The sequence below is a fragment of the Rissa tridactyla genome, chromosome 6, assembly GCF_028500815.1.
Source record: "Rissa tridactyla isolate bRisTri1 chromosome 6, bRisTri1.patW.cur.20221130, whole genome shotgun sequence".
NCBI classification, from domain to species: Eukaryota; Metazoa; Chordata; class Aves; order Charadriiformes; family Laridae; genus Rissa; species Rissa tridactyla.
Window position 1 is genome coordinate 36,559,848 of NC_071471.1, and position 26,274 is coordinate 36,586,121.

Genomic DNA, 26,274 nt, shown 5'->3' on the forward strand with positions numbered 1-26,274 from the left:
GGTTTGGGGTCTCTGCTGAAATAAGGCTGGTTGTGGTTAGTGCAGGCAAGCCAGGGGGGGTTTCTCAGCCCCAGCACAAAAACATCTGACCCGGGTCACCGCTCGGTAGAGCTCTGTGGCAGCAGCTAGGAAAAGTCCCGATGATGATAATAACGGTGCTGTTACGCTCTGAGCGGGCACACCGAAGGCTGAGCAGCCGATGCTGCCACCTGCTGCCGTCTGACACCATCGTCCCCTTTAACGCTGCCACGGCCAGAAATGCCCGAAGTCCTGTGAGATGGGGACATGCGCCCCGGGGGCTGGTCGGGCATGTGGACACCCTCATCACCCTTGCTTCTACCTGGCTTTCTGCACGCCCTGGGGAGCGATGCTGCTCCCCCGTCCCTCCCCACCACGCCGAGGTGCCCCCCAGGCTGCCTTCCGCCCTCTCCACCTTTTGTTTCACCTCATCCTACCATCACCACCTTCACCTTTTGTTTTCTTACTTTTTTTTTTCCTAACAGATAAAAGAGTTCTAAGCGAACCCAAAAGCCACCGTAAGTGCTCATTTCATGGCCATTTTGTTTCTTTGCGAGGCACCGCTTTGGTTTTGTTCTGTTGCATCCCTGGTAGGGCTCCTCGGCAGCTGGGGCTGGAGAAGGTTGGAAGAGGGAACGACTAAAGCCCACCCCAAAACTCCCGTGTGCATTAAATCACATGCTCTGCTGGAAGCAATAAATAGGACCCGCTTTTGCACCCCCGCTCCCGTCCCCCTTTTTTGCTGCTGGCAGTTCTTGGGTGCACCACGACACAGCCGGTGTCACCCCACCAAAGCTAATCCAGGCATCGTCGTCCCCCCCCGTGAGGATTCCCTTCCTCAGGGTGGGGGTGCATCAGGGTTCCCGTTTCTGGCATCCACGTGGGGGGAATTCGGGGATGGGGTGACACCTGCCAGAAGTGGGGTAGTCCTGAGGCGGTGGAGATCCTGAGGCGGTGGAGGTCCTAAGGCAGTGGAGGTCCTAAGGCGGTGGAGGACAGGGCTTCACTCCAGCACAAAGCCACAGAAGCCAAGAGATGTGGGTGAGCGCGGAGGGAGGGAGGCGGATCGGCCGAGCCTGCTCAACTCCTGCTGCATTTCAAAATGGAGAACCTTATGGCAGGGGAAGGGAAGATGGGGAAGCTGAGAGGAGTCTGTGTAGATACAGTGACACTCGATCTTTCTGGACGGATGAATAGCTCAGGTGCATATACATGAGACACATGGATAGGTGTTACGTTTACTCCTCGGGGTTGTTGTCCCTGTTCAGATGTGAGGGTTGATCACTCCATGAATCTGAGCTGTAGAAACCTAGAATTTCTGGGGTTCTTCGTGCTCAGGTAAAGTTTGCAGGGGCCATGGCAAGGTGTCTTCCAAAGGTTTGAGGGGTTCACCCCCATCTCGTCCTCTGGCGTCACTCTGACTTCTGGACTGCTCTGAGAAAACAACCTCCATCCTCCTGCCACAGCCTTTCCAGCAGGCCCAGTACACGTCTTCCCCTTCGTGCCTATGTCCTGAGCCTGTGGTGGGGTTGGGGAGCACCGGTGGGTCTTGACATCCATTTCTGGTGCTCCTTTTTTCACCTCCCATGTCTTTCATCCCTCCCAGTGCTGGAGGCCACAGGCGACGTGGCCCTGTATGCCGGGCTGGTGGTGGCCATCTTTGTCTTCATCGTGATCCTCATGGCTGTGGGGGTGGTGGTGTACCGGAGGAGGTGCCGGGATTTCGACACGGACATCACGGACTCATCAGCTGCTCTGACCGGAGGCTTCCACCCTGCCAACTTCAAGACCTCCCGGCATGGTAAGAGCCATAGCCCACGCAGGTCCCACTTGCTGCTTGAGCCCAGGCAGAGAGGAGGGCTTTCCACAGGTGGCTCTTCCAGTCAAGCAGTGCTTTTACGTCCCCTTGTTTCCACTGCCGCCTTCACCCCATCCGTGTTTTCTCCTCCTGCAGACAACCCTCAGCTGCTGCACCCCTCCATGCAGCCGGACCTGACAGCCAGCGCCGGCGTCTACCGTGGCCCCATGTACGCCCTGCAGGACTCCTCCGACAAGATCCCCATGACCAACTCCCCCCTGCTCGACCCCCTCCCCAACCTCAAGATCAAGGTGTACAACTCCTCCACCGCCTCCTCCTCACCGGGGCTGCATGACGGGACGGACCTGCTTGGGGGGCTCCCTGCCACTGGCACCTACCCAGTGGACAACACCAGGGACAGCCACTTCGCAAATGTGAGGAACAAAGCCCTGGGCTCACAACATCTCCTCAGCTTGCCCCGGGAGCACGGCAACAGCGCCAGCGGCACCTTTGGCTACCTAGGGGGGAGACTCACCGTCCCAGGCACCGGTAAGCCCCGGGCTGGGGAGGAGGGCACGTTGGGCGGCTGAAGGATGAAGGAGTTGCTCTCTTGCCAGCAGACTTGCCTGTTATAAGCAGCCCTTTGCTATTCCAAAGCTGGCTCAGAAGGAAGGCAGCAAGCCATTCCCAAGCCAGGCTTCTCAGGCTGGAGGTCACAGCCTCCTGGGACTTTCCTGGCCCGCTCTGCCATCAATCCAGGGCCAGTGCCTTGCGAAAAGATCCAACCTGTTGTTTTGCTTCCTAATGTGGTGGCCTGGCTCCTCCCTGCAAGCAGTACAGCTGAAGAACATCTGGAGATATTTCTCCTGGAGTGCTCTGGGCTGCTCTAGCTCAGTGCTGTCCTTGCGTCGCCGGCCGGGGTGGAGGGGTGGTTTGTCCCTGGTGGTTTCTCCCTCGTTTTGTGACTAACGCCTGTGTGTGCCATGCTAGGGGTGAGCCTGCTGGTGCCCCACGGGGCCATCCCCCAGGGGAAGTTCTACGAGATGTACCTGGTCCTAAACAAGGCAGAGAGCGCCCTGTAAGTCACGCTGCGCCACCCGCGCTTCCGCTCTTTTTTGGCCACCATGAGGCTTCCTTTCCAACCAGTGTCCCCTCTCCCTTCCCCAGCCTGCCCTCCGAAGGCACGCAGACAGTGCTGAGCCCGGCCGTGACCTGCGGGCCCACTGGCTTGCTCTTGTGCCGCCCCGTCGTCCTGACGATTCCCCACTGTGCCGATGTCGGCTCCTCGGATTGGATTTACCAGCTGAAAACACAGTCCCACCAGGGAAACTGGGAGGTAAGGTGGGAACCCAGCCCTTGCAGCCGGTGAAGACCACGAGCGTTGTGGGACACAACCCCTACAAATCCCCCCTAGACGACGGGCTGACCCCCAGCCTTGATTTCCCATCTCTCCCTGTAGGAGGTTGTGACCCTGGATGAGGAGACCCTTAACACTCCCTGCTACTGCCAGCTGGAAGCCAAGTCCTGCCACATTCTGCTGGACCAGCTTGGCACCTACGTCTTTGTGGGAGAGTCCTACTCCAGGTCAGCCATCAAGAGGCTCCAGCTGGCCATCTTTGCCCCCACCGTTTGCACCTCCCTGGAGTACAGCCTCAAGGTCTACTGCTTGGAGGACACACCAGATGCTCTGAAGGTAATGTCACCTTGCGAGGCTGGCGCGGGCTGCCCCCGCTTCCCAAAGCAGGGCCCCCCAGGAGCAGACAACCTGATGCAACTGCCTGCAAAGTCACCACAGTGAAATAATAAGCATGTTTACTGCTTTCCCCCTCCTTCCTCGCCCTCTCTGAAGGAAATAACGAGGGTGTTTCTTAGCTCCTATACTGACCCCCCTTTCTGCAGACCTTACACAAGAGGTTTTGCTGCCGCTGGGCGGGTTTTTCTCTCTCCTGCACAAAAAAAACTCCACTTGCTGCTGTGATTTGCCTCGGGTTTTCTATAGATCCTGTTATTCCTGCATGGGGACGTGTCTCTCCCCTCCTCAGGGGGGTTTGGTGACATTGATAGCATCGAGTGCAACATGAGGAGCTCGAGTTTTGGTGCTTTGGCTGCCCGGACAACTGGTGCAGTGGCTGTTTAATTCCCCGTGACTTGTCCTGTGGTGTCAGGGTTGCTGCAGTGCCTCTAGGTGGAGATGTAGGCAGCGCTCTAGCTGCTGGGTTGCACTTTTTCTCCTCAGAGTTGCTGGTGGAATAGTGGGATGGTGTTAAAAACAGATTGAGCGGCACTCTTCATTGAAGGGTGCCATGCCTGACCTTTGTGTTGAACCTCTGCATCATCTGAGAAGGCATACAGAGATGCCCATGTGTTATAAAATTCAAGTTGTGGGTTGGGCTGTTATGTGAGAGGAGATGGCAAGTTCTTGGAGAACTTGTCGGGGTGGCAAAGGCCACTCTCCCACAGGCTTGTTGCTGCTGCTGGTTCCCCTTGGCAGGAACATGCCTGGCTTTGGGTATGGAGAAGGGAGAGGAGCAGCCCCTGCTCATCTCCTGGGTCTCACGCCGCCTCTCCCGCTGCCCGCAGGAGGTGCTGGAGCTGGAGCGGACGCTGGGCGGGTACCTGCTGGAGGAGCCCAAGCCCCTGCCCTTCAAGGACAGCTACCACAACCTACGTCTCTCCATCCACGACATCCCCCATGCGCTGTGGAGGAGCAAGTTGCTGGCCAAGTACCAGGTGAGGGGCTGAGGCGGGGGCAGTGGGGACCCAGCCTGGGGACACCATCTTCAGCCAGGCACCACGGGGTCGTGAGTGCCCTGGTCTTGTCTCCAGAGTTGTCTCACAAAGGGATGGAGGAGGAAGGGGGACTGGTTTTCACATGGTCTTTCCTGGTGGGACGCTGTCTGTGGGGTCTCTTTGTCCCATCTCATCCCCGTGGGGTGGCTGGAGGAGGCGGGATCTCCCACGGGAGCTCCGAGAGCCTTTGCTAAGCCCATGCTTTGGTGGTCTGCAGGAAATTCCCTTCTATCACATCTGGAGCGGCAGCCAGCGAGCCCTGCACTGCACCTTCACGCTGGAGAGGTACAGCCAGGCCTCCACCGAGCTCACCTGCAAGATCTGCGTCCGGCAGGTGGAAGGGGAAGGACAGATCTTCCAGCTCCACATCACGCTGGGAGAGGTGAGCGGTGGGGAGGTGGTGGGGACAGCAAGGGGACACACTCGGGAGCCGCTCTGTGCCTCAACATCTCACCCCGTCCTTCCCCTTGCAGCATGCCAGCTCCTTCGACACCCTTCGCTCCCACCACAGCTGTGCCACCACCACCACCACCCAGCTGGGACCCTACGCCTTCAAAATCCCCCTCTCCATCCGGCAGAAGATCTGCAACAGCCTGGATGCCCCCAACTCCAGGGGAAACGACTGGAGACTCCTCGCCCAGAAGCTTTCCATGGACCGGTGGGTCGCCCCGTGCTTTGCTTTCCCCTCCTGTGCCCTGGGCAAGGAGGGTCGCTCCAGTCCCTCCCTCCTGCAGTGCATCCTGCTAGGTTTTCTCCGGCTGTATAGCTCCATCCATAAATCATAAATACGGATGTAGCTATGCGTAGTTACACCTGTCTATATCCACGCATCCACCTGTGCCACAGTCCGGGGTCTCTTGTTGCTTTGACTTGACCCTTATTTATTTGGGACAATGGTTGGGCTGTTCCTGGCTGGGTTCACCTCTGAGGACGGAAGGAAGGGAGGGTAATTCCAGCAAAGCAAAGCTTGTGTTGCTTTCGCGTGAATGCCTGCATCGAACATTGAAGACGATGTCCCCAGGGCTTCGGCATTTGCGTTGTGGCATTTCCATCAGGGTTCACGTGGCAAACGGGTTTGCTGCTCCGGCATCCTCCATCCCTCCACCCCCAAAGGATGCCGTGCCAACCTGCACCTCCTTTCTGCTCTTCGCAGGTATCTGAACTACTTTGCCACCAAAGCCAGCCCCACCGGGGTGCTCCTGGACTTATGGGAAGCCGAGCACCAAGACGACGGCGATCTCAACACCCTGGCCAGTGCCTTAGAAGAGATGGGCAAGAGCGAGATGCTGGTGGTCATGGCCACGGAGGGCGACTGCTGATGATGCTCCCCCGCGGCTGGTGGGCTGGGAGGACCCAAACGGGGGGCGAAGGCAGGGGGGACGACCCTTCGCGTGTCCCTCCCCGGGCAGCGGCTGAGCGAGGAAGGGCCGAGGCCGTTGCTCCTCCCTCCCTCCCCCCATCACTGTCAGCCTTAGAGACCCATCCTCAGCGTTTACAAGCAATTCAAGTGTTACGCAGCCTTCCTCTTCCTCCTCTTCCTCCTCCTCCTCCTCCTCCTCTGGGGCGGCAGCCGGCAGCGCTCGTGGTGTGAGGAGGAATTAGGGCTTCTCGAGTCGGGACGGGGGCTTTCCTTCTCCTCCTTCGTTTGGGTTCCCCTCCTCCTCCTTTAATAGCATTTCTGCGTTGAAGAGACGAGTACAATCTAGGCGAACGGCTTACTTAATAAGGCGAATAAGAAAGAAAAAAGGAAAAAAAAAAAAAGTTTCTTAGGAAACGCAAATAATTTATTATCCAGATCTTTGGATGAGTCCTTTTTAAAAAAAAAAAAAAAAAAAAAAAAAAAGAAAAAAAGACCAAAAAAGGACAAAAAAAAAAAAAGAAGACATTTATAAATCTTTTTTTGTGCGTGAGAGCAAGAGCGTAGCTGCGGTCGGGGTGGCAGAGAGAGAGAGATTTAAGTGAACGTTCTTTTGTAGGGACGAGCGTGCGAAGCCAAGTCGAGCGAAACGTGTTTACATGTCCTGGCCCCCCCCCGGGCAGTCCGTAGGGTGAAGTGCCTCTGCGCCCCTCTGCTTCGGGGCCACGGACACCCTCCCCAAGCCTTTTTTTCCTTGAAAAACTCCCCTTTCCCCAGCAGCACCCGGTGGGGCGAGGGGGCCTGCCCCCATGAGGGACGCTGCCCTACTTTTAGAGTTCGGGGTGGGGGTGGGGGGGAGTACATCCAGAAATGGGTATTTTTAATGAATTCTTCCCCTGCCATCGTTTGGGGGAGCTTTTTAGGATGACGACGCCTTCATTTACATAACTTCAGTGCAAACCAAAGATTTCAGTCCTGCACCAACCTACCGACCCACAGGCCAAAGGGGGCTCTTGGGGGTTTTTTTTGGGTTGGTTGGTTTGGTTTTGGTTTGGTTTTTTTTTTAAACCCACTGGGATTTTGCAGTGAGTATCCCGAACCTGGGCTTGGAGCAGGGTGATGAGCAGCTTGTGGAGGGCTCTGGGGAGAGCAGAGGGCTGGCGGGCCGGAGTCGGGCTCGGCTCCCTGCGCTCGCGCCAGGTGTTTGATGCAGCATCCCACCGGGGGTTCGGCAGGGGAGAGCGCAGGGTCTCCAATTTGCAAGCCAGGCTGAGCGTGTGTGGGCGGGGGACGGCACCGTAAGCGGTGATCGGGTTCCCATCCTCCCATCGTGGCTGCTTTTTGGACCTGTAATGGGCGTTTTGTCACGACGGAGAAGTTGTGGGGTAAACGGAAGAGTCATCAAGGGGTAGGCAGGGACGAGGTTCCTCACAAAGATGCGATGTCTCAATGAAGGGTAAAAATTTAGATTTGCCTGCGGATAGAAATAGTTACTCAGCGAGTGCTATATCTTAGAAATGTGTCTGTTTTTTAAAAAAAAAAAAAAAAATAGGAAGGGGATGGTCAGCTCAGGATTAGACTAGATCCCGTGGCAAGGCTGTGGATTCTCCATCAGTGGAAGTATTAAGAGTGGGGTCTGAGAGCAGGTCCCACTCCGGGCTGCGATGCGCCGTGTCCTGGCTACCAAGCACTGGACCGGTGTCGTGGGATGCCCACAGCATCCCGGGGACCGGAGCAAGCTCAGGGAGCCCTGCCGAGAGCGAGAGCATTGCCTTCGTGGGGCGGCTGAGGGTAGGGGGGTAGTTTTCGGTATTGCTGGGACTCGGGTTTGGTGCCTCTTGGCAGCTCCCGAAGCAGCGATGGGACGGGAAGGGCTGCTCCCTGTCGCGTGTCGGGGTCCCCAGGGTTCGGTTCTTGCTGCGTTTTCCAGGCTGTGGGAGAAAGGGGACTTTCTTCATTTGCATTGGGTGGGAAGACTTCTGCTGGGTGAACTCCTGCGTCCTGTAGGAAGGGTTTTATCTGTCCTTTAGGTTGCGTTTGAGCATCCGATTTCTGAGCCCCCCCTATCTCTGAGCTGGGGCTGGGGCTGGGGGGGGAGGAAATAAGCCAATTTGGAAAGAAATGAAGAACCTGACGTATCAAACCGGCTGCTGGCGTTTTTATAGGGCTCCTTTCTCCGCGCCGCGGTGCTCTGTGTGAGACGAGAGGCTCTTCTTTCGGGTCGCGTTGAATCTCTCTCGCTGTGTCTGCTTCACCGGTCACTCCTGTCCGTCCATCCGTCCAATCCCTCTGTCCCATCCCGCCCACGGGCGCCTCTGCCTCCATCCCCATCCTTCTGCATTCCTCTTCCCCATCCTTTCGGTGGGCGGTAGCCGCCGGGAGGCACCGAGGTGCGTGTTTAGGGGGGGGTTTCTTCCCATTTTTCACACCAGGGAACCTGCGTTGGGAGCGGGACAGGGGGCAGGCAGGGTTTGTCTCTCCCCCCTAGCGCCTGCACCCATCTCCCATGGGTGCCAGCTCCCAGGAGCCCTCCATGACCGGGGGGGTTTCTCTGGCCAGGCATTTCGGCAAAGGCAAAGCCGCAGTCTGTGCCGTGCTGGCAGCGCCCGTCTCTTTGCTCTGCGATCCGTTTCCATATTTATATGTCCGGGGGATGGACCTGGCAGCATCCTCTAAAACCGCATCTTGTTTAATTCTGTAAACTAAAGAACTGTAAATAAAGTTTAGCATTCCTATTGTAACAAATTAATTTTTATGCAATAAATTATATTTCCTAGTCTAATAATAAAAAAAAAAAATTAAAAAAAAACAACAAACCAAGAAATAATCTGCTCTCGTGTTCATCCCTCCCCAGTTCCGGCTGGGTTTCACGTCTGCAGGGACTGGGGTCCGGCTCGAGTGGCGGCGGGAGGATGCTCCGACCTCTTGGTGGGGGGATGCCAGCAGCGAGAGGATGCTCCGACCTGTTGGTGGTGGGATGCCGGCGGCGGGAGGATGCTGCCATTGGAGTCCCTCTGGGAGGGAAGCTGCAGGGATTGATTCAGGGTTTGTATGGGACGCGCACAGGCAATGACGAGGCAGGAGAGGAGCGGTACAGCTGCGTCTCAGTGGGCTGAGCCACCATCTCCAGCAGTTCGTTGCCTTCCCCGAGGGATATCCCGCCAAAGTAACGTCCCTTCCGGGACCAGGACCTAGTTTGGGAGCAGGGGACGGCTCTGCCAGAGCAAAGCCGAGGCCAGAAGGGTCTGTGGGGTGAGGTGAGGGTCCTGCCGGCTGTGCCCACCCTCCCCTCACCCGGCTCCTGGGGACAAGGTGCCACCAGGAGATGGCCACCTTGTCCCTGATGGGGGCAGGCACAGGGTTCTGTGACCGGTGAAAGAAATGGGGAAAAAAATGACTGCCCTGTCACCACAGCAATTACAACAGAGCTGTGCAAAGGCACAAAGCCCTCCCAGCTGGACTTTCCAGCTCCGAGTCCCATGCCGAGGCAGATACCTTCTTGGAAGTGACCACCTTTTATTTGCATGTTAATTCCTTTAAGCTCAGCCTCCCAAGTTGCTTTCGCTGGGCGCCTTTTGCGCCAACCCATCTTTCCAGGGGCCCAGACCTGTGGATAGCTTTGACCAGCTGGTGACTGATTTCGTCCGATGTTCTCCTGTTGAAATACTCGTCTCGCACGCTTCCCTGCAAAATCCAGCCGGCCCAAATCTTCTCTACAGTTGCTAGGTTGGATTCGGTCCCCACAACAGGTGTGAAAGCGGCTGCGGTGCCATCGCTGAGTGCTGACGGATTTATTTTGCGGGAGCGAGGCCGCCCGGCAGCACGGGAGCGAGTCACATCGGGGGCTCTTTGACTTTTCCATTGCATGTTCAGGAAATTCCCTTTGAGCCAGTCGCGCTGGATTTTACAATTGGCTCGCCGTGAGCCACTCTCGCAGTCCCGGTTAACATATTTCACTCTCTCAACCGTTACTGATATGCCCTTTGCTGCGTTACGCCTCCAGCGCGGTGGGAGCAAGCAGCGCTCTGGGATGCCCGCTATCCTTTTGGGATAACCCTCTCTGCTCCAGCACAGCTCACCTTGCTTTCAAACCAGTGCCAGCCCTGGATTTGGGGGGCTGGGGTGGAGGGGGAGCAGCCTAAACCCCACTTTGAGGGTGGAGGTGTCCCTAAAATCTGCCCTGGGTGGGGGTCTGCGTGGCAGAGGGGCTCTGGAGCGTGGGTGATGTTGACTCGAGGGGCTGTCACTGCATCGGCTGAGCGTGTTCCAGCTTTGTTTCCCCCGCTGGGCTGTCACGGTCCCTTGTGCCAATCCCGGGCTCTTCCCCAGCAGTGGGTTTTTGACATGATGGACGGCAGCAGGTGGGAAATACCAGGCGCATCCCTCGGAGCCGACGGGTTACTGGCTCCCGTGGGCTGTGCCATCTCCGCAGGTGCTTTCCCAGCCTGGCACATCAATGCGGATGACAATCCCCAGGAGAAAACCACTGGGGAGGAGCCCACGTGCTCCTCTCAAGCCTTTCAGCACGTTGCCGGTGGGTTGGTCGCGTGCTTCTGCTTGTTTGCTCACAAAACACGGGGAAAAAAATAAATAGAGCGTGCATATGTCTTGGGCTATTTTGACATCTGGGTGGCCAAGGCCACCTGATGTGCTCTCCTCCAAGGCTCGGAGAGGCTGGAGATAGGTGGTGGCCAGCCCTGGCTCCCAGGTGGTGGCCAGCTGTACTTGTACTGGTGCTGCTGGGAGATCAGGTATCTACATCCACCTGCATTTGTCCCACAGGCAGGTTTACATGGAAAAAAAATCCTCCAGACCACACCGTCTTCTGCAGAAAAATGGAGACTATTTTCGCTTTGATGAAGAACAGCTGGATACACGTGTGATGGAAGAAAAAAAGCAAGGAAGAGATCCAGGTTGGTTAAAATTACCTTAGCTGTTGGAGATGGGGAAGGCTAAAGGCAAACAGCTGGCAACGGGAAACATAAGGTGTAAAACTCCACTAATTGCCAGCACGAGCGCAAGCAAATTGGTGAAGCGTGTCTGAGCGTAGCGGAGCTACAGAAAAGCCGGGGCCCCACCAGTTTGTCGTTTTCCTGCGTGGCTGCCCGTGTGCCGGGGAGCCGAACCCATCCCTGGGGAAGGAAAAAGGGAAAGAAGAGCAGGGGAGAGGAAGGTGGCTAATGATGTTGTCCTTCTCAGTCCCTCAAGGTGAGTGTTAAAGTGTAGTTTGGAGCTAATTGAGGACTTTACACTGAAATTCATCCTAATGGGGCATTGCAGGAAACGAGTGGAGGAGGAGCTCGTGGCCCAGCTCTGGTAAGGGGTCCCTCACCCTCCAGAGGATGCTCCCCATTCCCAGCCCTCACATCCTCAGCAGTGGATGCTGCCGCTCCGTGCTGGGACGACTTCCACCCAAAAAACCCCCCCAAGCTTTTATTACCCCCACGCCACGAGCCGGGGCTGTGAACAACACTGATTTTTTAAGAGCACGCTTCAGATTTAAAACTGGAGCTGCTTGACAAGAGGTCTGATCGTGAAAATAAGTTAAAGTAATTAAAAATAAGGGGGGGGAAAGAGAAGGGAGGGAGAAAAAAGGGAAAAAACTAAAGGAGGAAAGGGGGGAGAAAGGGGGAAAAAATAGGGAGGAAAGAAGGGAGAAAAGGGAGGGAGAGAGAAAAAAGGGGAAAAAATAAATTAAGGGGGGAAAGGGAGGAAAAAATGGGGGGAAGGGGGGAAAAGGGGGAGGGAGGGAGAAAAAAGGGGGAAAAATAAATTAAGGGGGCAAAAATGGGGGGAAAGGGGGAAAAAGGGGGGGAAGGGGTAAAAGGGGGAGGGAGGGAGAAAAAAGGGGAAAAATAAATTGGGGGGGAAGGGGGAATAAAGGAGGGGAAGGGGGGAAAAGGGAGGGAGGGAGAAAAAGAAAATATTAAACTAAGGGAGAAAAGGGGGAGGGAAAGGGGGGAAAAGGGAAAAAAATAAGGGGGAAAAAAGGGGGGGAAGGGGGGAAAAAGGGGGAGAAAAGATGAGGGGAAAAGGGGGGGAGGGAGAAAAAAAGGGAAAAAAAAGTAAATTAAGGGAGGGAGGGGGAAGGACTTGCTGCACCGCCCCCCGCCCGCGGAGCACCGCCCGCGGGGCCGGGCCGGGGCCGGGGCCGGGGCGGAGCGGGGCCACCCCCGGGGGGGCGGAGCGGGACGGGACGGAGCGGGAACGGAGCCGGCGGGGACCCGCGGTGCGCCCCCCCCAGTAAGTGCTGCGGGCGGGATGGAGGAGGGATGCAGGGATGGAGGGATGCAGGGAGGGATGCGGCGCTTCCCCCGCCCGAAATGGAAAGGGGGTGGCGGGGTGTGAGGTTTTTTGTTTTTGCCAAAGCCCTGATTTCCGGCATTTCCCTCTCCCCCCCGCCTCCCCCCGCACATGGCTCGGCGCTTCCCCGGGGCGAGTTCTGTCCCAGCCCGGCCGCGCCGTGGGTCCTTTACAAGCCCCTTTTCGGAGCCCTCGCCGCCTCGCTGTGCCCTCTCGTCCCCGGGCCCGCTGCGGGGGGGACGTCACTTTGCCAGCCCGATGATGTCATGCTTAACAAGCCATCTTTCGCAAAGCCCCGGGTGATGCTCCCTGCGTTCCCACGCCGGCCCGGGAAGCCCTCTGGCGTCGCCGTTGGCTTCCAAACCCTTTCAGCATTCCCAGTTCCCAGGTCGCTCTGCTGGCGTTCGGTTAGTTTCCAGGCTGTTAATTGTTTACGGAGCCTCCTACACACTGCTCGGACAGGTTTCCTGCTCTGGCAAGGCCGAGGAAGGCGGGTTAATTATTAATTATGGATGGGGAACATGGGTGCTGCCATGCCATCCCCACCGTGACCCGGTCCCCTCTCCCGGGACGCAGCCAGTTCAGCTCACTCATCCGGGCGATCGCCACCCAAAGCGGGTGGGGAGCCGTGCACAGCGGCTTGCGGGCAACAATTTGCACCCTTCCCGCGAGCAGATCTTATTTTCAGTGTTTCTCTGCGTGTTTTTTTGCAGCCTGGCAGCGCCATGCAGCCGGCAGCCGTTGGCTTTCCCCCGGACGAGGAGCCGCTGGTGGAGGAGCCCTCGGGGAGCAGATACAGCCGGCAAAAGCCGAGTGACCGCTTACACGGGGCCTATGTTATTTTCTTCCTCTTGGGCATCGGGTCCTTGCTGCCCTGGAATTTTTTCATCACGGCGAAGCACTACTGGATGTACAAGCTGCAAAACTGCTCGGATGGGGCCGGCCCGGTGGGGCAGGCGGCATCGGATCTGCGCGTGAGTGTCCTGCTTTCAAGGCAGAAACAAAATCGGCTACTTTCTTTCCTCACTCGCTCCTTTTCCCTTCTGCTTCCCCAAAAGGCGAGTGAACTTCCTCCGGGGTTTTGCCTGCTGCAGACCTGGGGTAAGGGTTTATTTGGAGAGGACGAGTGGTCGAGAAAGGTACTGAAAACCAAAAAGCAGATCGCTCCGTGGTCCATCTTTTTACCTGTATTTGAAGCGCTAAGGTTTAAAGCGCGTTTAAAAAATGTGGCTTAACCCGTCCCATCAGCAAGGCTGCCCTTCACGGGACAATTTCCGCAGTGTGAGATAAAGATCTGTTTGCGGTTGGGTTTTATTTATTTCTGTCCTTCATGCTTGGTGAGCCCCTGAGCTCACTGCAGGGCTCTCTGCTTTTCCAGCCGGAGCTTGGCCGCAGCTTCCCGCGGCCCAGGAGATAAATTGCCCTGAACTTCTGGCTCCGTGCTGAAGGCGTCGAACGCGTTTTGGGCGTTTTTCTGCCTCGCGCTGGCTGGCGCAGCACTGCGTTTGGAGGTGGCAGCGGGGCTTTGAAGGAGCACCAGCCCTGGAGCTCATGGCTTGCCGTAATCTCAAGCCCCCCGCCCCCCCCCATCCCCTTGGATGCTTTACAGCTTTTCCTTCGGGATCTGGCAGGTGGGACTGGAGTATCTCCTTGCAGCGATAAACATCTGGCTTTTGGCATATGGGATGAGGAGCTTGTCACAGGGTGATTGATGAGTCGGCCTTGGGGCAACGGGCTTGGTGGCCTCTCGTTTTTTTTTTTTCCTCCCCCAAAAAAAGCCTTCCCTTGCTCCTGCTGCCACAAGATTATTTCCCTGTGCCTCCCCCCCGCCCCCACCAGCACCGACAACGCAACGCCATTTCTTTGTGTCTGAAGAAGTGTCGGCGCGATGAGGCTGCGTCCCGTCGCCGAGCTCGTTGAAGTGGTTTGGGCACATTTTATTTTTATATAAACACAGAGGCAAGGCGTGCCGCCCACGCTTTCCCTGGGATTGCTCATGCCGGCGCGGCATCCGCGGCTGGTTTGATTCTAACCGCTGTGCAGCCGGCTGCGCGTTTACTGGGGAGGGAGCGGAGGGCGGTCGGCGGTGCCTGTACCGGGATGCTGGAGTCCTGGTGTGCCAGTGGAAATGGAGACGCTGGGTGGATTAAAGCGATGGAGACCAGGCCCCCGCGGTGCCCAAAGACTGCAAACAGGATGCCCCGGTGCTGGCAAAGCTGGGAAGGGCATGATGTCCTCCCGCATTCCCTGCATCCCTCCCACTCCCCGCCACTCCTACACCAGGTTTATCCGGGGCAATTCTTGAAAAAAACCCTGTTTTCACGTAAAGTTATCCCGAGGTGTCTTCTTCCTAAAAACTCACTCGCAGCTGTGTTCCTGGTTGGATCAGCCCTTAACTTTGTTGAGATGTTTCTCTTTCGGCACGGCCGAGGCGTGATGCTTTTCGCTTCCTCCGGTGGAAAGCAGCCTGGCTTTTCCGCGGAGGCTGAGCCTGATCAAAATCAAACCAGTCGGCCCCGTTTCTGGTGCTCACTCCTAATTTCATGCCCCCCTGCTCCGGGTAATGCTCCGGTGCTTGCGGCCTCCACCGTGTCCTGGATTGCTTTTCCAGCCCGGCAGGAACCCATCTGCTGAGTCCGGCCGGGAACAGAATAAAAGCTACTTGTAAAAAAAGCACCTTGGTGATGCCGGTGACTAATTTGCCACCACGACGCTTCGTTCTTGTTTGGGGTTTGTTTTTTTTTTCCTAAGGTACGGAGTGCCCGGCGTGCAGCGTGGCAGTGTGTTTGAGGATGCTAATGATGTACAGGGTTAACACGGGGTCAGACACCTCCATTGCGCACCTGGGCTGAGGGGCAACACCTTCCTCATGGGAGGAAGGTGCCAAGTTTGCTTTGTGGGTTATTATTATTGTTGTTATTAACCAGGAAAGGGGCGATATTCTTTCAGTGCCTGCGTTTCTCCTCTAAAACCGTGTCGGTGATGGGGAGCTTGGCCCTTGTGACCAAGGGATGCCGGAGGAGATGAGCCAGCCAGTCGGGGGGGGGCTCAGCAGAACAGGAGAAGAAGTAGGTATATCTCCCGCAGCCAAAAATTTGCCCTGAGAGCCCGTCAGTGATGGGTGGGAATGCCGAGGCAGGGAGAAGAGTTCCCTCCTCAGCTGGATTAACACAAGAGGTGAGGTAAGGATGGAGCCAAACGTTTTTCCCTTGATCCGGGCATGGATTAAATTTGCCGCTGCTGCCTTAAAAATGTGCTTTTCCCTTTTTTCACGGAAACGACAGCATTCGGAAACCCTCCTGCTCGGCTTTTTTCCAAACCCGGCAGGGTTTGGCAGTGGGTGAGGCAGGGTGAAATTTCCCCAGGCAGCGTGGGCTCCTCAGGTTCTGGAATACTTGGTCCCCCGTCCCCTTCCCACCGCGGTGTGCGCGGGTTTGCAGGGAAGGACGAACGTTTCCCCGTAACACAGCGTCTCCGTTGGATTACCCCAAGCGTGGATGCGCTTCTGCTTGGTGGAAAGCATTATAAAGGCTTTTTTCCCCCCGCTCCAAAAAAAAAAAAAGAAAATTAACTTGGAAGTATATTACACATCCCTGGGCTGGTCTGGGGGTTTGTTTTAAGTAGGCTGATAAATAAGTCCTGGTTTTAGCAGCCAACTTTGCTTTTGGCTTTTTTCTCCTCTAATTCCTCACACGGCTGTGGAGCTCTGAGCCCCCTGCTTCGCCGAGCCGCTGCCCTGAGCGCGGGCATTTGCGTCTCCGTCTGCATGGACCCTCCAGGAGCGATTATCAGGTTTCCCGTCGCTTACACTAAAGCTCCTGATAGGGAAGACTAAATAAACGAACGTGCTTGTAAACTGATTAAAAGACTACGATGCAAAGCTTGGGGCGGGGGGGGGAGGAAAAAGAAGTGATGTGCAGAGAAAAGGTGCCAAGTGCCTTCTGGCGCTCGGGCGCGACGTGGCCCCCGTGGCTGCAGCTGCAGAAGATGAGAGCCCGTCGCCGTGGGGCGGAGATGGAGGTCATCCTCTTTGCAAGCGTCTTCCTACCTGCTGGGCTGACTGCCCAGGCGTGCCCTGTCCTGCTCTATTTAGGACCCAAAATTCATGTGTTGTTCCCCCCCCACTACCTTTTTTAATTTTTTTTTTTTTTTTTTTTTTTTTTTACTTCCTGGCAGGACTTTTTTGAGAGTTACATCTCCATCGCTTCGACGGTGCCCTCGGTGCTGTGCCTGATTGGAAACTTCTTGCTCGTCAACAAGTGAGTGCTTCTCCCTTTCCCAGGTCCGTTCTCCAGCTTCAGATGTGGCTACCAGCTCCCTTGGGTGGGAAGCCACGGGGCATGTGGGGCATCGTGAGCGCAAAATCCCCTCGTCTGCCCCTGCCTGAGCCGCAGCCAGCTGAGACGAAGCGGGGCGAAGCGCCCTGTGCTGGGGGTTGGCTTGAGTTGCACCTGCTGTAAATAAATTCCTTGGCTAATTGCTTGGCAAACGGTCTTAAAACGGCCGTTGCCGTTACCAGCCTGAGCGGAGCTGGGCTCTCCCAGGCAGGAGTGACGCCTTGCTCCAGTCCTGCCAGCCATTGAGCCGGGTTCAGAAATGGAGCATCCCTGCCTTGGTGCAAGCTGGACTTTACACCTAAAACGGCCCCCGCTTCATTTGTACCGCTTGTTATTCCAGATTAAGCTCCCGCGGTGCGTTGGCGGGCAAAGAGGGACGTTGTTCGTGCACTTCATCTCTTGATCTGGGCTGCCGGCCGGGCTCCCCGCCTCGCTGCCCTCTGTCCTGCCAGCCCATCCAGGCTCCCACATGGGGAATAAGCAACCTCTGTGCTCAGACAGCTAACGACCGCAGGGGGACGTGCCTGGGATGGCTTTTACCCGGCCTGCTCTGTGCCCCAGGCAGGGTTTGTCACTGCTCCGGCCATGGGGGTGGCTCCTGATTTCTGGGAGAAATGGGTATTTACAGCTCGGTCGGGCTTTTAGACTTCGTAAATCCTACTCGTGGCAAACGTGGAAATGGCAGAGTTAATATCTGAAGGCTTCTGAGCAAAGACATTGCTTTGTATTCCTTGTCTTCCCCCACTTTTCTTTATTTTCTTTGATCCTTCATGCGGTGTCTCCCTCATCGTGCCTCCACGCCGTAGTTTTAAACGCTGGGGTCTCTCCTTCCCCTTGTCCCCAGGGTGCCCGCCAGTGTCCGGATCCTCTCCTCCCTCTTCATCATGCTGGCTGTCTTCCTGGTGATCACGGTGCTGGTGAAGGTGGACACCTCCGCCTGGACCACCCGCTTCTTCGCCCTCACCATGGGCTGCGTGGTCGTGGTCAGCGGCGCCTCCACTGTCTTCACCAGCAGCATCTTCGGCCTGAGCAGCTGCTTCCCCATGAGGAACCTGCAGGCGCTGATCTCGGGTGGGTGTCCCCCGGCCGCGCTGTCCCGCGGGGGCCGTGCTCCTGCCTTTGCCAGAGCTGGGGGGTTGGTTTTCCTTTCCTTCCTGCCTCGGCTGGGTTTGTTTCAGAAACCTAACTTGGCCTCCAAGAGAAAGGGAAGTTGCCGAAGGAGAAACCCGCTCTGTCACATGAGCCGGCTCTCTGGTTTCTGTAAACACCCATGAACCGAAGTGCCGAGGGCTCAGCAGGGACGAGGAGAGCAGCCGTCCTTAACCGTCCCTGCCTGGGGGCGAGCTCCCCGCAGAGCAGCTGCAGCTGGCATGACGGCTGAACCTGGTCATTTGTTCTGTGCAGGGAGAAAAGGGGAAAGAGAAACGTCCCTCAGCTCCTCTCTCGGCAGCGTGGCCAGAGAAGGGCAACGGAGCTGGTGAGGGGTCTGGAGCACAAGTCCTGTGAGGAGCGGCTGAGGGAGCTGGGGGTGTTCAGCCTGGAGAAAAGGAGGCTGAGGGGAGACCTTCTCGCTCTCTACAACCCCCTGAAAGGAGGGGGTAGCCGGGTGGGGTCGGTCTCTTCTCCCAAGGAACAGGCGATGGGACAAGAGGAAACGGCCTCAAGTTGCACCAGGGGAGGTTTAGGATGGATACTGGGAAAAGTTTTTACACCGAAAGGGCTGTCAGGCCTTGGAACAGGCTGCCCAGGGAAGTGGTGGAGTTGCCATCCCTGGAGGGATTCAAAAGCCAGGCAGATGTAGAGCTTAGCAACATGGTTTAGTGGTGGTTTTTGTCCGAGTTGGGTTGGTGGCTGGAGCAGATGATCTGAAAAGTCCCTTCCAACCCAGGCGATTCTGTGGTTCTGTGATTTGCAGCTGGAGGAGCCTTCAGCTTTGCCTTGTCTCCTCCTTTCTGTTCAGCATGTCCCTGCCTTTCCATGAGTGATGAAGGGCAGGTTGGGAGCCGTGAGTGATGAGCTCCCTGGAGGTTGATGACATTATAAATGTGCTGTGGAACGGCTGGCAAACCAAGAGGGGAAGGAGGGAAAAAAAGCAAGGCAGAGAAATTTTTCCCGGGGCCGAGACAGGAGTGTTTTAATGAGTTTAGCCTGGTGGTGGAAATCACTGCGTCCCCGAGATGCCATACCTGTTGCCGGTGGCTTGGGTTCCCGTCTGGGGGAGTGTGGAAGAGAGGCACTAATGATGGGCACTAATGGTGGAAAGCCGGGTTTGGGCTTTGGGCAGGGTTTGGACCTTCTCTGCAGGACTCTGCATGTGCAAGCCCAGCAGGTTGGGTCCCATCCTGACCCTGGCGCAGCCCCATGGTGCTGTTGGGAGGGAGCACGGGACGGCACCTGGGCTGTGACACAGTACCGCTGATGGGACCTGCACCCTCGGCCGGGTGTGGGGACCAGCGTGTGGGGCAGGGGGGTGAGCTCCTTCCCCTGGGGGGGTTTGTGCACCCCAGGAGGTCTTAATAAGAGGATGTTGCTGTTCCCGGGTTCCCCCTCTGCGTCAAAGTCCTCCTCACAGGAGGTCCTGCCGCCTCCATGTCCCCCGCGCAGGTCAGGCCATGGGCGGCACGATCAGCGCCGTCGCCTCCGTCATAGACCTGGCGGCGGCGGCTGATGTTACGGACAGCGCGCTGGCCTACTTCCTCACCGCTGACATCTTCATCGTCGTCTGCATCATGGTGTACCTCCTCCTGCCCAGGCTGCAGTACTCCAGGTGCGTGCACCAGCCCCGGGGCATCCCACGAGCGTGGGCCGGGGGGGTTTGCTGCTGATGATGCCGAGGGGGCTTGCTGGGGGGACCCATGAGATGCATGCTATGCCGGTCCCTGCCCCGCCACCCCCCTGCTCCTCCCCCCGGCCCCAGCATCCCTCCATGAACTCCAGCTCTGTGCCACCACCATCCACACTTCCCCATTTGACCGAAACCACAGACCGAAACTGGGCGACTGCCTGGCACGTGCTGAGTTTCTAGCAAACCTCCCTGGGGAAGGCCGGGGGGAGAGGGGGGTGCTGACTCCGGGGGCTTCTAAAATGCGTGAAGTCAGCAGAGAGCCGTCACATGGAAGCAGCCGGCCGGGTAGGTCCCCGTAGGGCATCCATATCTACAACATCACATGCTGATGTGTGCGACCCATTGGTGTTGTTGGTGCTTGCAACCCCTGAAACCACCTGGCCCCCCCCACAAATGCCTGCATGCAGTCAGTCCCCCCTGTGGACCACCGAGGGTGTAAAGCGTTCCCCATGGTGGGGAAGAGGGAGTGGTGGGTCATCTCTTCGTATGAGGTGGGGGCTGGAGGCGCGATGGGGTCACTGGGCCCAGCAGACATCCCTGCGTCGCCAACTCTCCTGCTCGCTCTCCAAATCTCGGTTCAGGTTCCCCCCACACACACACGCACTTGGCTAATAATCTCCCTCCTCCTCTTTTTCCAGGTATTACATGAGCAGCCAGATAGAGAGCCCATCTCTGGCCACCGTGCCGCCCGACAGCTCCATGGAGGATGAGGCAGAGCCAGGAGGCACCACAAATACCTCCTTCCTCGCAAAACGCAACAGCATCCCCCCGCTCCGCCCCATCCTGCAGAAGACGGCCCTCCTCGGCTTCTGCCTCTTCTACGTTTTCTTCATCTCCATCATCATCTTCCCTTCTCTCTCCTCCAACATCGAGTCGGTCAGCAAGTCCTCGGGAAGCCCGTGGAGCACCAAGTACTTTGTGCCCCTCACCAGTTTCCTCCTGTACAACTTTGCCGACTGGTGTGGGAGGCAGATCACCGCCTGGATCCAGGTGCCCGGCCCCAAGAGCAAGCTGCTGCCCACCCTCGTCCTCCTCAGGACTGTCTTCCTCCCTCTCTTCATCCTCAGCAACTACCAGCCCCGGGCTCACATCCGGACTGTGGTCTTTGACCGAGACATCTACCCGGTGGTCTTCACAGCGCTGTTGGGGTTGAGCAACGGCTACCTGGGGACGCTGGTCATTGTCTACGGCCCCAAGATCGTGCCGAAAGAGCTGGCCGAGGCGGCGGGGGTGGTGATGACGTTCTACCTCATGCTGGGGCTGGCCGTGGGGTCTGGCTGCTCCGTTCTCATTGTCCACCTCCTGTAGAGGAACAGCCGGAGCGGGGTGCCCTCGCTTTGCGGTGCTGCTCTTGGGTATTTAGAGGTTTTTTCCCCCCCAAAAAAAAGGCAGGTACGCCATGGTTTTGGGGCAGGCTGCCTGTCTTGGGAGGGGGGGTTGCATCCAGGGGGGAAGTCCTCCTTCTGGGAAGGGGTGTCCCCTGTGCTTGGGAGGTCCTGTCGAACCTCTGTCTCTCCCTGGCTTAACTGGAGCAAAAGGACCAAAAAAACCCTTGTCCTCCCCAGAGAAGCGCCGGGGGCACAGGGAAACCTGTCCCTCACCCCAGTGCCTGCGGGTGAGGGTGGCTCGCTGGTGCCACCATACTGGTTTTAAACTGAAACCGGGGGCTTTTGAAGGCCCCGTGGGTTTTGGTGCCTCCCAGTTCAGCCCTGCAGCGTCTCAGTGGTCTCGGGGGCTCCCCCTTCATCATGCTGTGACCATGGCCTGGAGCTTGAGGGAATTCCAGCCCTGGAACAGCTTTCAGCAAGCGTTGGGAGCTGGGAGCAGCTGTGCCGGGAAGCAGGGCACTGTTGCGGGGGGATTTCATCCACTCATCCCATGGAAAAGCGTTATCTAAGGGAAACCTCTCCACTTGGACTCCTGCTTGCTTTAATTTTTCCAGATAAGAGGGAATGAGGGACTGCCCAGCCCCCAGCACGGCGCCGGGGCTGTACGTCGTGGCCAACCTGACACCATTTCTCCTGCCGTCACCGCGGTGGGACGGTTGTGGACACCAGCTTACCTGTCTGCAGCTGAGCCCAAGGAAAGCGAAACGCTGAGTGGCCCTAGCCTGAGGTTTTTAAGGTGCCTTGGTTCTGCATTGGGAAAGGTCTGTAAAAGGCAGGGAGAGCTATTAGGGAGGCTCTGAGGCAAGTGCCGCCTGGGTTAAATACACTTACTGTGTTTATTTACTCAAACTGCGTGGATTTATGGTCGAGGGGAGGTGACCTGGTCAGCCAGGATGTGATGGCAGAAGTGGCGTGATGCCGCAGGGATGCTATGTGGGAAAATACTTCCTTTAAGACCAGGCCGTTAGCGGATGCTCTCTCGACGTCTCCTGCTTGACCCAGAAGCTGCTGGTCTGGGCTGCTAGCCCATCTCCTGGGTTGCCAGCCCTTCTCCTCGGTGTGTTGGGTGGCCAGAGGGAGGGTGCGGGGCTGGTGCCGTGTCCCCCGTGGCTTTGCTGGGAGCACAGCGGCATCGAGAGTGTTTATTGCCACAGGGTGACATGTGGGCTGGCTGGGTGGGTTCTTTAATTTATATAAATCCTTCCCAGTGTTTAGTTTGGGCTCGTTGGCAATACACACACTGTTTTGCTTTACGGCTGATTTTTATTTAAACATAAAATCCAGGCACGAGTGAGAAAATTTACAGGGTGTGTGGTACCGAGGAGCAGCTTTATGGCCCTTAGTCGTGTGGCTTCGGCAGGTTTGCAGCCCTTCAGCCCCCCAGGCTCTGCTGGGGGCCACTTTGGGCCAGCGGTGACCCAGGTTGAGGTCTGCCATGGCTTGAAGGGCAGCCCAAGGGCTGAGGGGAGCGATGCCTCCCAGCCTGGCCGGGTGCTGCTCAGGAGAGTAAGCGCTCCCATCACCTCCCATGGCACTGGAGCACTGCCTGGGGTAAGGCAATAGTCGCTCAGGGCTCAAAAACCCAAGCCAGCGCCGTATCGGCAACCGAAACATCCCTTTGTGGCCTTCAGTGCTTCCCACTTGAGAGCCTGCCCGCGTGGTCTGCTCTCCTCGACTCCTCCATTTCCCCCGGTACGATGAGATTCTGCTGGTTCGCTGGCTGCTCCGTCACGTTACAGGCCAAATACCTCTTGAGACAGAGCTTAATTACCCGGCACCGTTGCTAATAAAGTCAATTCTTGATACTGTGCAACTGCTGGTGTCTGGAGTGATTTCTCTTGGAGATGCATGGATGCATGCGCTTCTAGTTTGCATCTTTCCTTCTGGTCATCCTTCTCTCTCCCAGCTTGGACTGTAAACTGGGAGAAATCATGGACAAGGGCCAGGTGAAGGACCCCTGAGAGAACTGCTTTGGGAGCCCCGCTATTCTAATACAATGTCTCCAAAGGAGCTGCAGGTAGGTGTGGTGGGCGTATGCACTGCATCTGCAGGGGAAGCGGGGAAAGGGGGGATTTATCCTTTGTCTTCCATGGTGGTCAGCTAAGGAAAGTTAGAGAAATGAGGGGAAAAATCAATACGGGTTCAAACTGGGCAAGAATCGGGTCTGAGTATAAAGTAGGGTGGTACAAAGTGTATATGTATGTATATATATCTCTCTAAAGTGAGTATAGAGCTGGTGGGAGCACCGTGGTATGGGGATGGGTGCTGACGGGCAGGCTGAGCCATGGGCACGTGGGTGATCCCCCCGCAAGAGCGGACGGGTCATTTATAGAGTGTTGCGTGTATCGGCAGGGCAGCAGTCACTGCCCTGGGCTGCCTGGGCGAAGGCACGTCTGATGCTCGGCGTAGGCCATATCGAAGAGCTCCAGCTGAGAAAACGTGGAATGAGGAGGGAAACGGCGGTTGCAAGGCAGAACGAAGGATGCTGCGTCCTGGATGCGTTGGTCGAAATGCAACCCCAGGTTATTTCTTGATGGATTTCTGGAAGTGCTCAAGGCCAGGTTGGTCGGGGCTTGGAGCAACCTGGTCTGGTGGGAGGTGTCCCTGCCCAGGGCAGGGAGTGGCACTGGGTGAGCTTTAAGGTCCCTTCCAACCCAACCGTTCTGTGATTCTGTGAATGTATCTTTGCTAAGGAATGCAGCCACCAACCCTGGTTCCCAGTTGAGGAACAATGCGTGCTCCCTGCTCTACACCAGCGTCGAGGTGGGACAGCCAGCAGAAATGCTGCGGGGGTCAAAACCCTACTTCATGGTATTTGGCCAGGAGGTTATACTTTTTTCTTCTAGGTCCCAAAGAGCTTTATAAGAGGGAGTTGCTCCCCAGGTCTTTGTTTGGACCTGGGCCCCCTGAGGTGCAGAAGATGACCTCAGGTCTGGGCAGGGCTGGGAGCTGAGCTGAGTCCATGGGCCTTCCTCACCTGTCCGAGACGGCATCGATGGATCTTATCTCTTTAATTAACACCCTCCCCCTCAGCTGTTTACGAAAAATGAGCAGGGTTGTAAATGTTTTCACCATCTTCCAGCCAAGGAGAGCGAGTTGCGAGGCAGCCGGCGGGGGAAGGACCACGTGCTCTCTGCAGGGCTTGGCCCCTGCTCACCAGCGGGCGCAAAATGAGCGACGCAGGCGCTCGCAAGATTCATGAGGGCAGCCCCACGCAGTGAGGCTCCATCCAAGACGGGCAGGAAGCCCATGGGCGGTGCCAAGTGGCAGAGCCACCATTTGCCCAGCGCTCGGGGCCGGCATCGCTGGCAAACTGAGATGGGGGATGGAGAGCCCCAGCTCTGCAGAGGGCTGGCAGCCCGGCGGGCACGGGATGCTGCGGCGGCCCCACGCTGGCTTCTCCAACAGCCTTTGGTGTCCAATCCAGCTGGCCGAGGGCAGAGAGGAAAGCTGTGAACCGGCAAAGCAGCCCCAGCGAGCCGGGAGGGCGCAGGGATGGATGGATGAAAGGGCAGGAAGCAGAGGAGACGCATCTGCTGCAGCCTCTGCTCCAAGGAGAGCCACTGAGCCTGTGCCCGACCTTTCCTCGTCCTCTCTCTCAGCTTCGTGGTGCCAGCTACTCCTCCCTGCATCAGAGCTGGAGCCTTTAAGTGTTGGTATTTGGGGCATTAAAGTGAAAAAACCCCACGCTCTAGGAGGGAAGGAAACTTTTGTTACGGAGCAATATTCACGTCCCATCAGTTGGAAGTGACTTTCCCTCTTTCTCTCTGATTTCCGAAGCCTTGTCTTGCTGGTCCCCACTGGGTGGAGTGCCCCACAGGGCAGAAATGCTGCCACCTCTCCATTTGTCATACCAGCCTTTGCATTGCAGAGGCTTCAGTGCAGCGCTCTTACCCTTTGGGGGGAAGAAGCATCTTTGAAACAACCTCGGCATCCTTCAGCATCACCTTGGTGGTGACCAAAGAGAACCTCTGCTGCCTTTGTACGTGTTTTGAGGTAGGACTCATCTTCCCGGTGTTTTGCCAGCATGCACCGTGGGTCAAAAGCTGGAGTGGGATTCGCCTTTGGTGGCTCAACAGTGGGAGCAGGGGCTGCGAGGGCGACCGTACGTGGTACCCAGCAGGACAGGCTGATGCTCTCCAACTCCTGCCCCCCCAAAACGTCGCCGCCTCGCCCTCCGCAGACATGGAAAAAGACCGGTTTTAAGGTATTTTTTTTTTTAGCTCTTGGCCCTTTTTCCCCCTCCACACATGCTTGGCTGGAGCGTGCCAAACTCTGCGGCTTTGCGGCGTGCCTCCGGCGAGCATCCTCCTGAAAGAGGGGCATGCTAGCCAAGGGCTCGAGGCGCCGGAGGTTGTCGTCTGCGGTGGGGGCTCGGGGAGGGCCACGGTCCCCAGCAGATGAGCCAAGCTGATCCTGCCCCTCTGCAGGCGCCCCAGAGGGCGGAAAAAACCCCCCACAACTCAGCTTTGAACCCTCGCCAGCCAGCTGCAGGCTTGCCCGGCTGCTGTTCTCCTCCTGCATGTTTTATGGAGCAATTTGTACTATATTTACATGACGGTGATAAACAGTTTTTAAAATGGAAGCGGAGAAAACGCCGTTGAATGAATTGTTACAAAAAGGCCCTGTTTGCCATTCCAGCAGGGGGAAAAAAAGGGATAAAAATCACCATCCCAGGGACACGCTGTTCGTCAGATCTGGGTATTTTTTCCCTTGATTTGTGTGCCTGATGTGAGGAGGAGAAGCCGCAGATGCATGCTGAATTCTGCAGGGAACATATGCACGCGTTTAAATCATTTACAGCATTTACTGGTGCAATTGTAAAGCACATTATTTTTCTGCATTTGTAATTAGGCTCCAAACAGATGGCGAAGGGCTGGAGCTTCTGATTAGACGGGCTTGTGCTCTGTTGGACGGCTCTGGGAGAAGAAAACGGAGCTGAGAAAGTTTTCTTTCCAATTTATCACGCCGTGGTGGCGGTGGAGGAGCCGGGGGGGGTTTACAGTAGCCGGGGGTGGCTGGGCACGGATTGCAGCCTGCCCAGGGTAGGATGGGCAAAGCCGAGGGAGCCGGCGGGTCTGGTCTCTCTGCCACTACTACTTGCTGGTGGATGGGGTGCACACGCGTATCCCCCCACCCCCACAAGCCACACGGCTCATCTTCCATCCCAGAGTTCGTAATCCCGCCTGGCTCAGCGCTGCGCAGCATCGGGCACCCACCAGCGCCGGGTGGAGGAGCGTCGGCTGTGACAAATGGGTTTAATAGGAAGCAGGAGGCTCAGGTTTGGGAAGGGGGCTTTGGAAGCGGGAGCGAGCTCCAGGCTCGTGGCTGCCTCCGAAGGGCGAGGGCATCTGCCCGGCCTTAGCTCTGCCTTTTCCCTGCCCCAGCCAGCCCTCGGCTTGGCGAGGCAGGTAGAGCTCTCCTGGGGTCAACCTTGG

General features: G+C 57.1%; 2 protein-coding genes across 3 annotated transcripts in view; both read left to right on the forward strand.

The window, feature by feature from the left end:
• The window catches only part of UNC5B (unc-5 netrin receptor B), a 56,513-nt gene extending 50,026 nt beyond the window's left edge, over positions 1 to 6,487 (forward strand). The window contains exons 8-17 of one of the 2 annotated variants that reach the window (XM_054206986.1): positions 504 to 536; positions 1,625 to 1,819; positions 1,973 to 2,365; positions 2,807 to 2,894; positions 2,984 to 3,152; positions 3,276 to 3,509; positions 4,397 to 4,546; positions 4,824 to 4,988; positions 5,080 to 5,264; positions 5,760 to 6,487. In XM_054206986.1, coding sequence (XP_054062961.1) covers positions 504 to 536; positions 1,625 to 1,819; positions 1,973 to 2,365; positions 2,807 to 2,894; positions 2,984 to 3,152; positions 3,276 to 3,509; positions 4,397 to 4,546; positions 4,824 to 4,988; positions 5,080 to 5,264; positions 5,760 to 5,925 — 1,778 coding nt within the window. In that variant the 3' untranslated portion in view covers positions 5,926 to 6,487. The remainder of the gene's footprint in view (positions 1 to 503; positions 537 to 1,624; positions 1,820 to 1,972; positions 2,366 to 2,806; positions 2,895 to 2,983; positions 3,153 to 3,275; positions 3,510 to 4,396; positions 4,547 to 4,823; positions 4,989 to 5,079; positions 5,265 to 5,759) is intronic. The other variant, XM_054206987.1, reaches the window with a different exon arrangement.
• A 5,642-nt stretch (positions 6,488 to 12,129) lies between these two features.
• SLC29A3 (solute carrier family 29 member 3) lies at positions 12,130 to 22,641 on the forward strand. Its single transcript, XM_054207173.1, has 6 exons — positions 12,130 to 12,206; positions 12,980 to 13,240; positions 16,443 to 16,525; positions 17,448 to 17,674; positions 19,208 to 19,370; positions 20,087 to 22,641. Exons 2-6 carry the CDS (start codon positions 12,992 to 12,994, stop codon positions 20,754 to 20,756), a joined length of 1,392 nt encoding a protein of 463 aa, XP_054063148.1. The 5' UTR covers positions 12,130 to 12,206; positions 12,980 to 12,991; the 3' UTR covers positions 20,757 to 22,641.
• The last annotated feature ends 3,633 nt before the right edge of the window (positions 22,642 to 26,274 follow it).

What these genes read in the sequence shown, in the direction of transcription:
- SLC29A3 (XM_054207173.1), top strand. Translation starts at nt 12,992, where the DNA reads ATGCAGCCGGCAGCCGTTGGCTTTCCCCCGGACGAGGAGCCGCTGGTG. An exon ending in AGGCGGCATCGGATCTGCGC is followed by an intron (nt 13,241 to 16,442) that starts GTGAGTGTCCTG and finishes ACTTCCTGGCAG; the next exon opens with GACTTTTTTGAGAGTTACAT. An exon ending in CCTGCAGGCGCTGATCTCGG is followed by an intron (nt 17,675 to 19,207) that starts GTGGGTGTCCCC and finishes TCCCCCGCGCAG; the next exon opens with GTCAGGCCATGGGCGGCACG.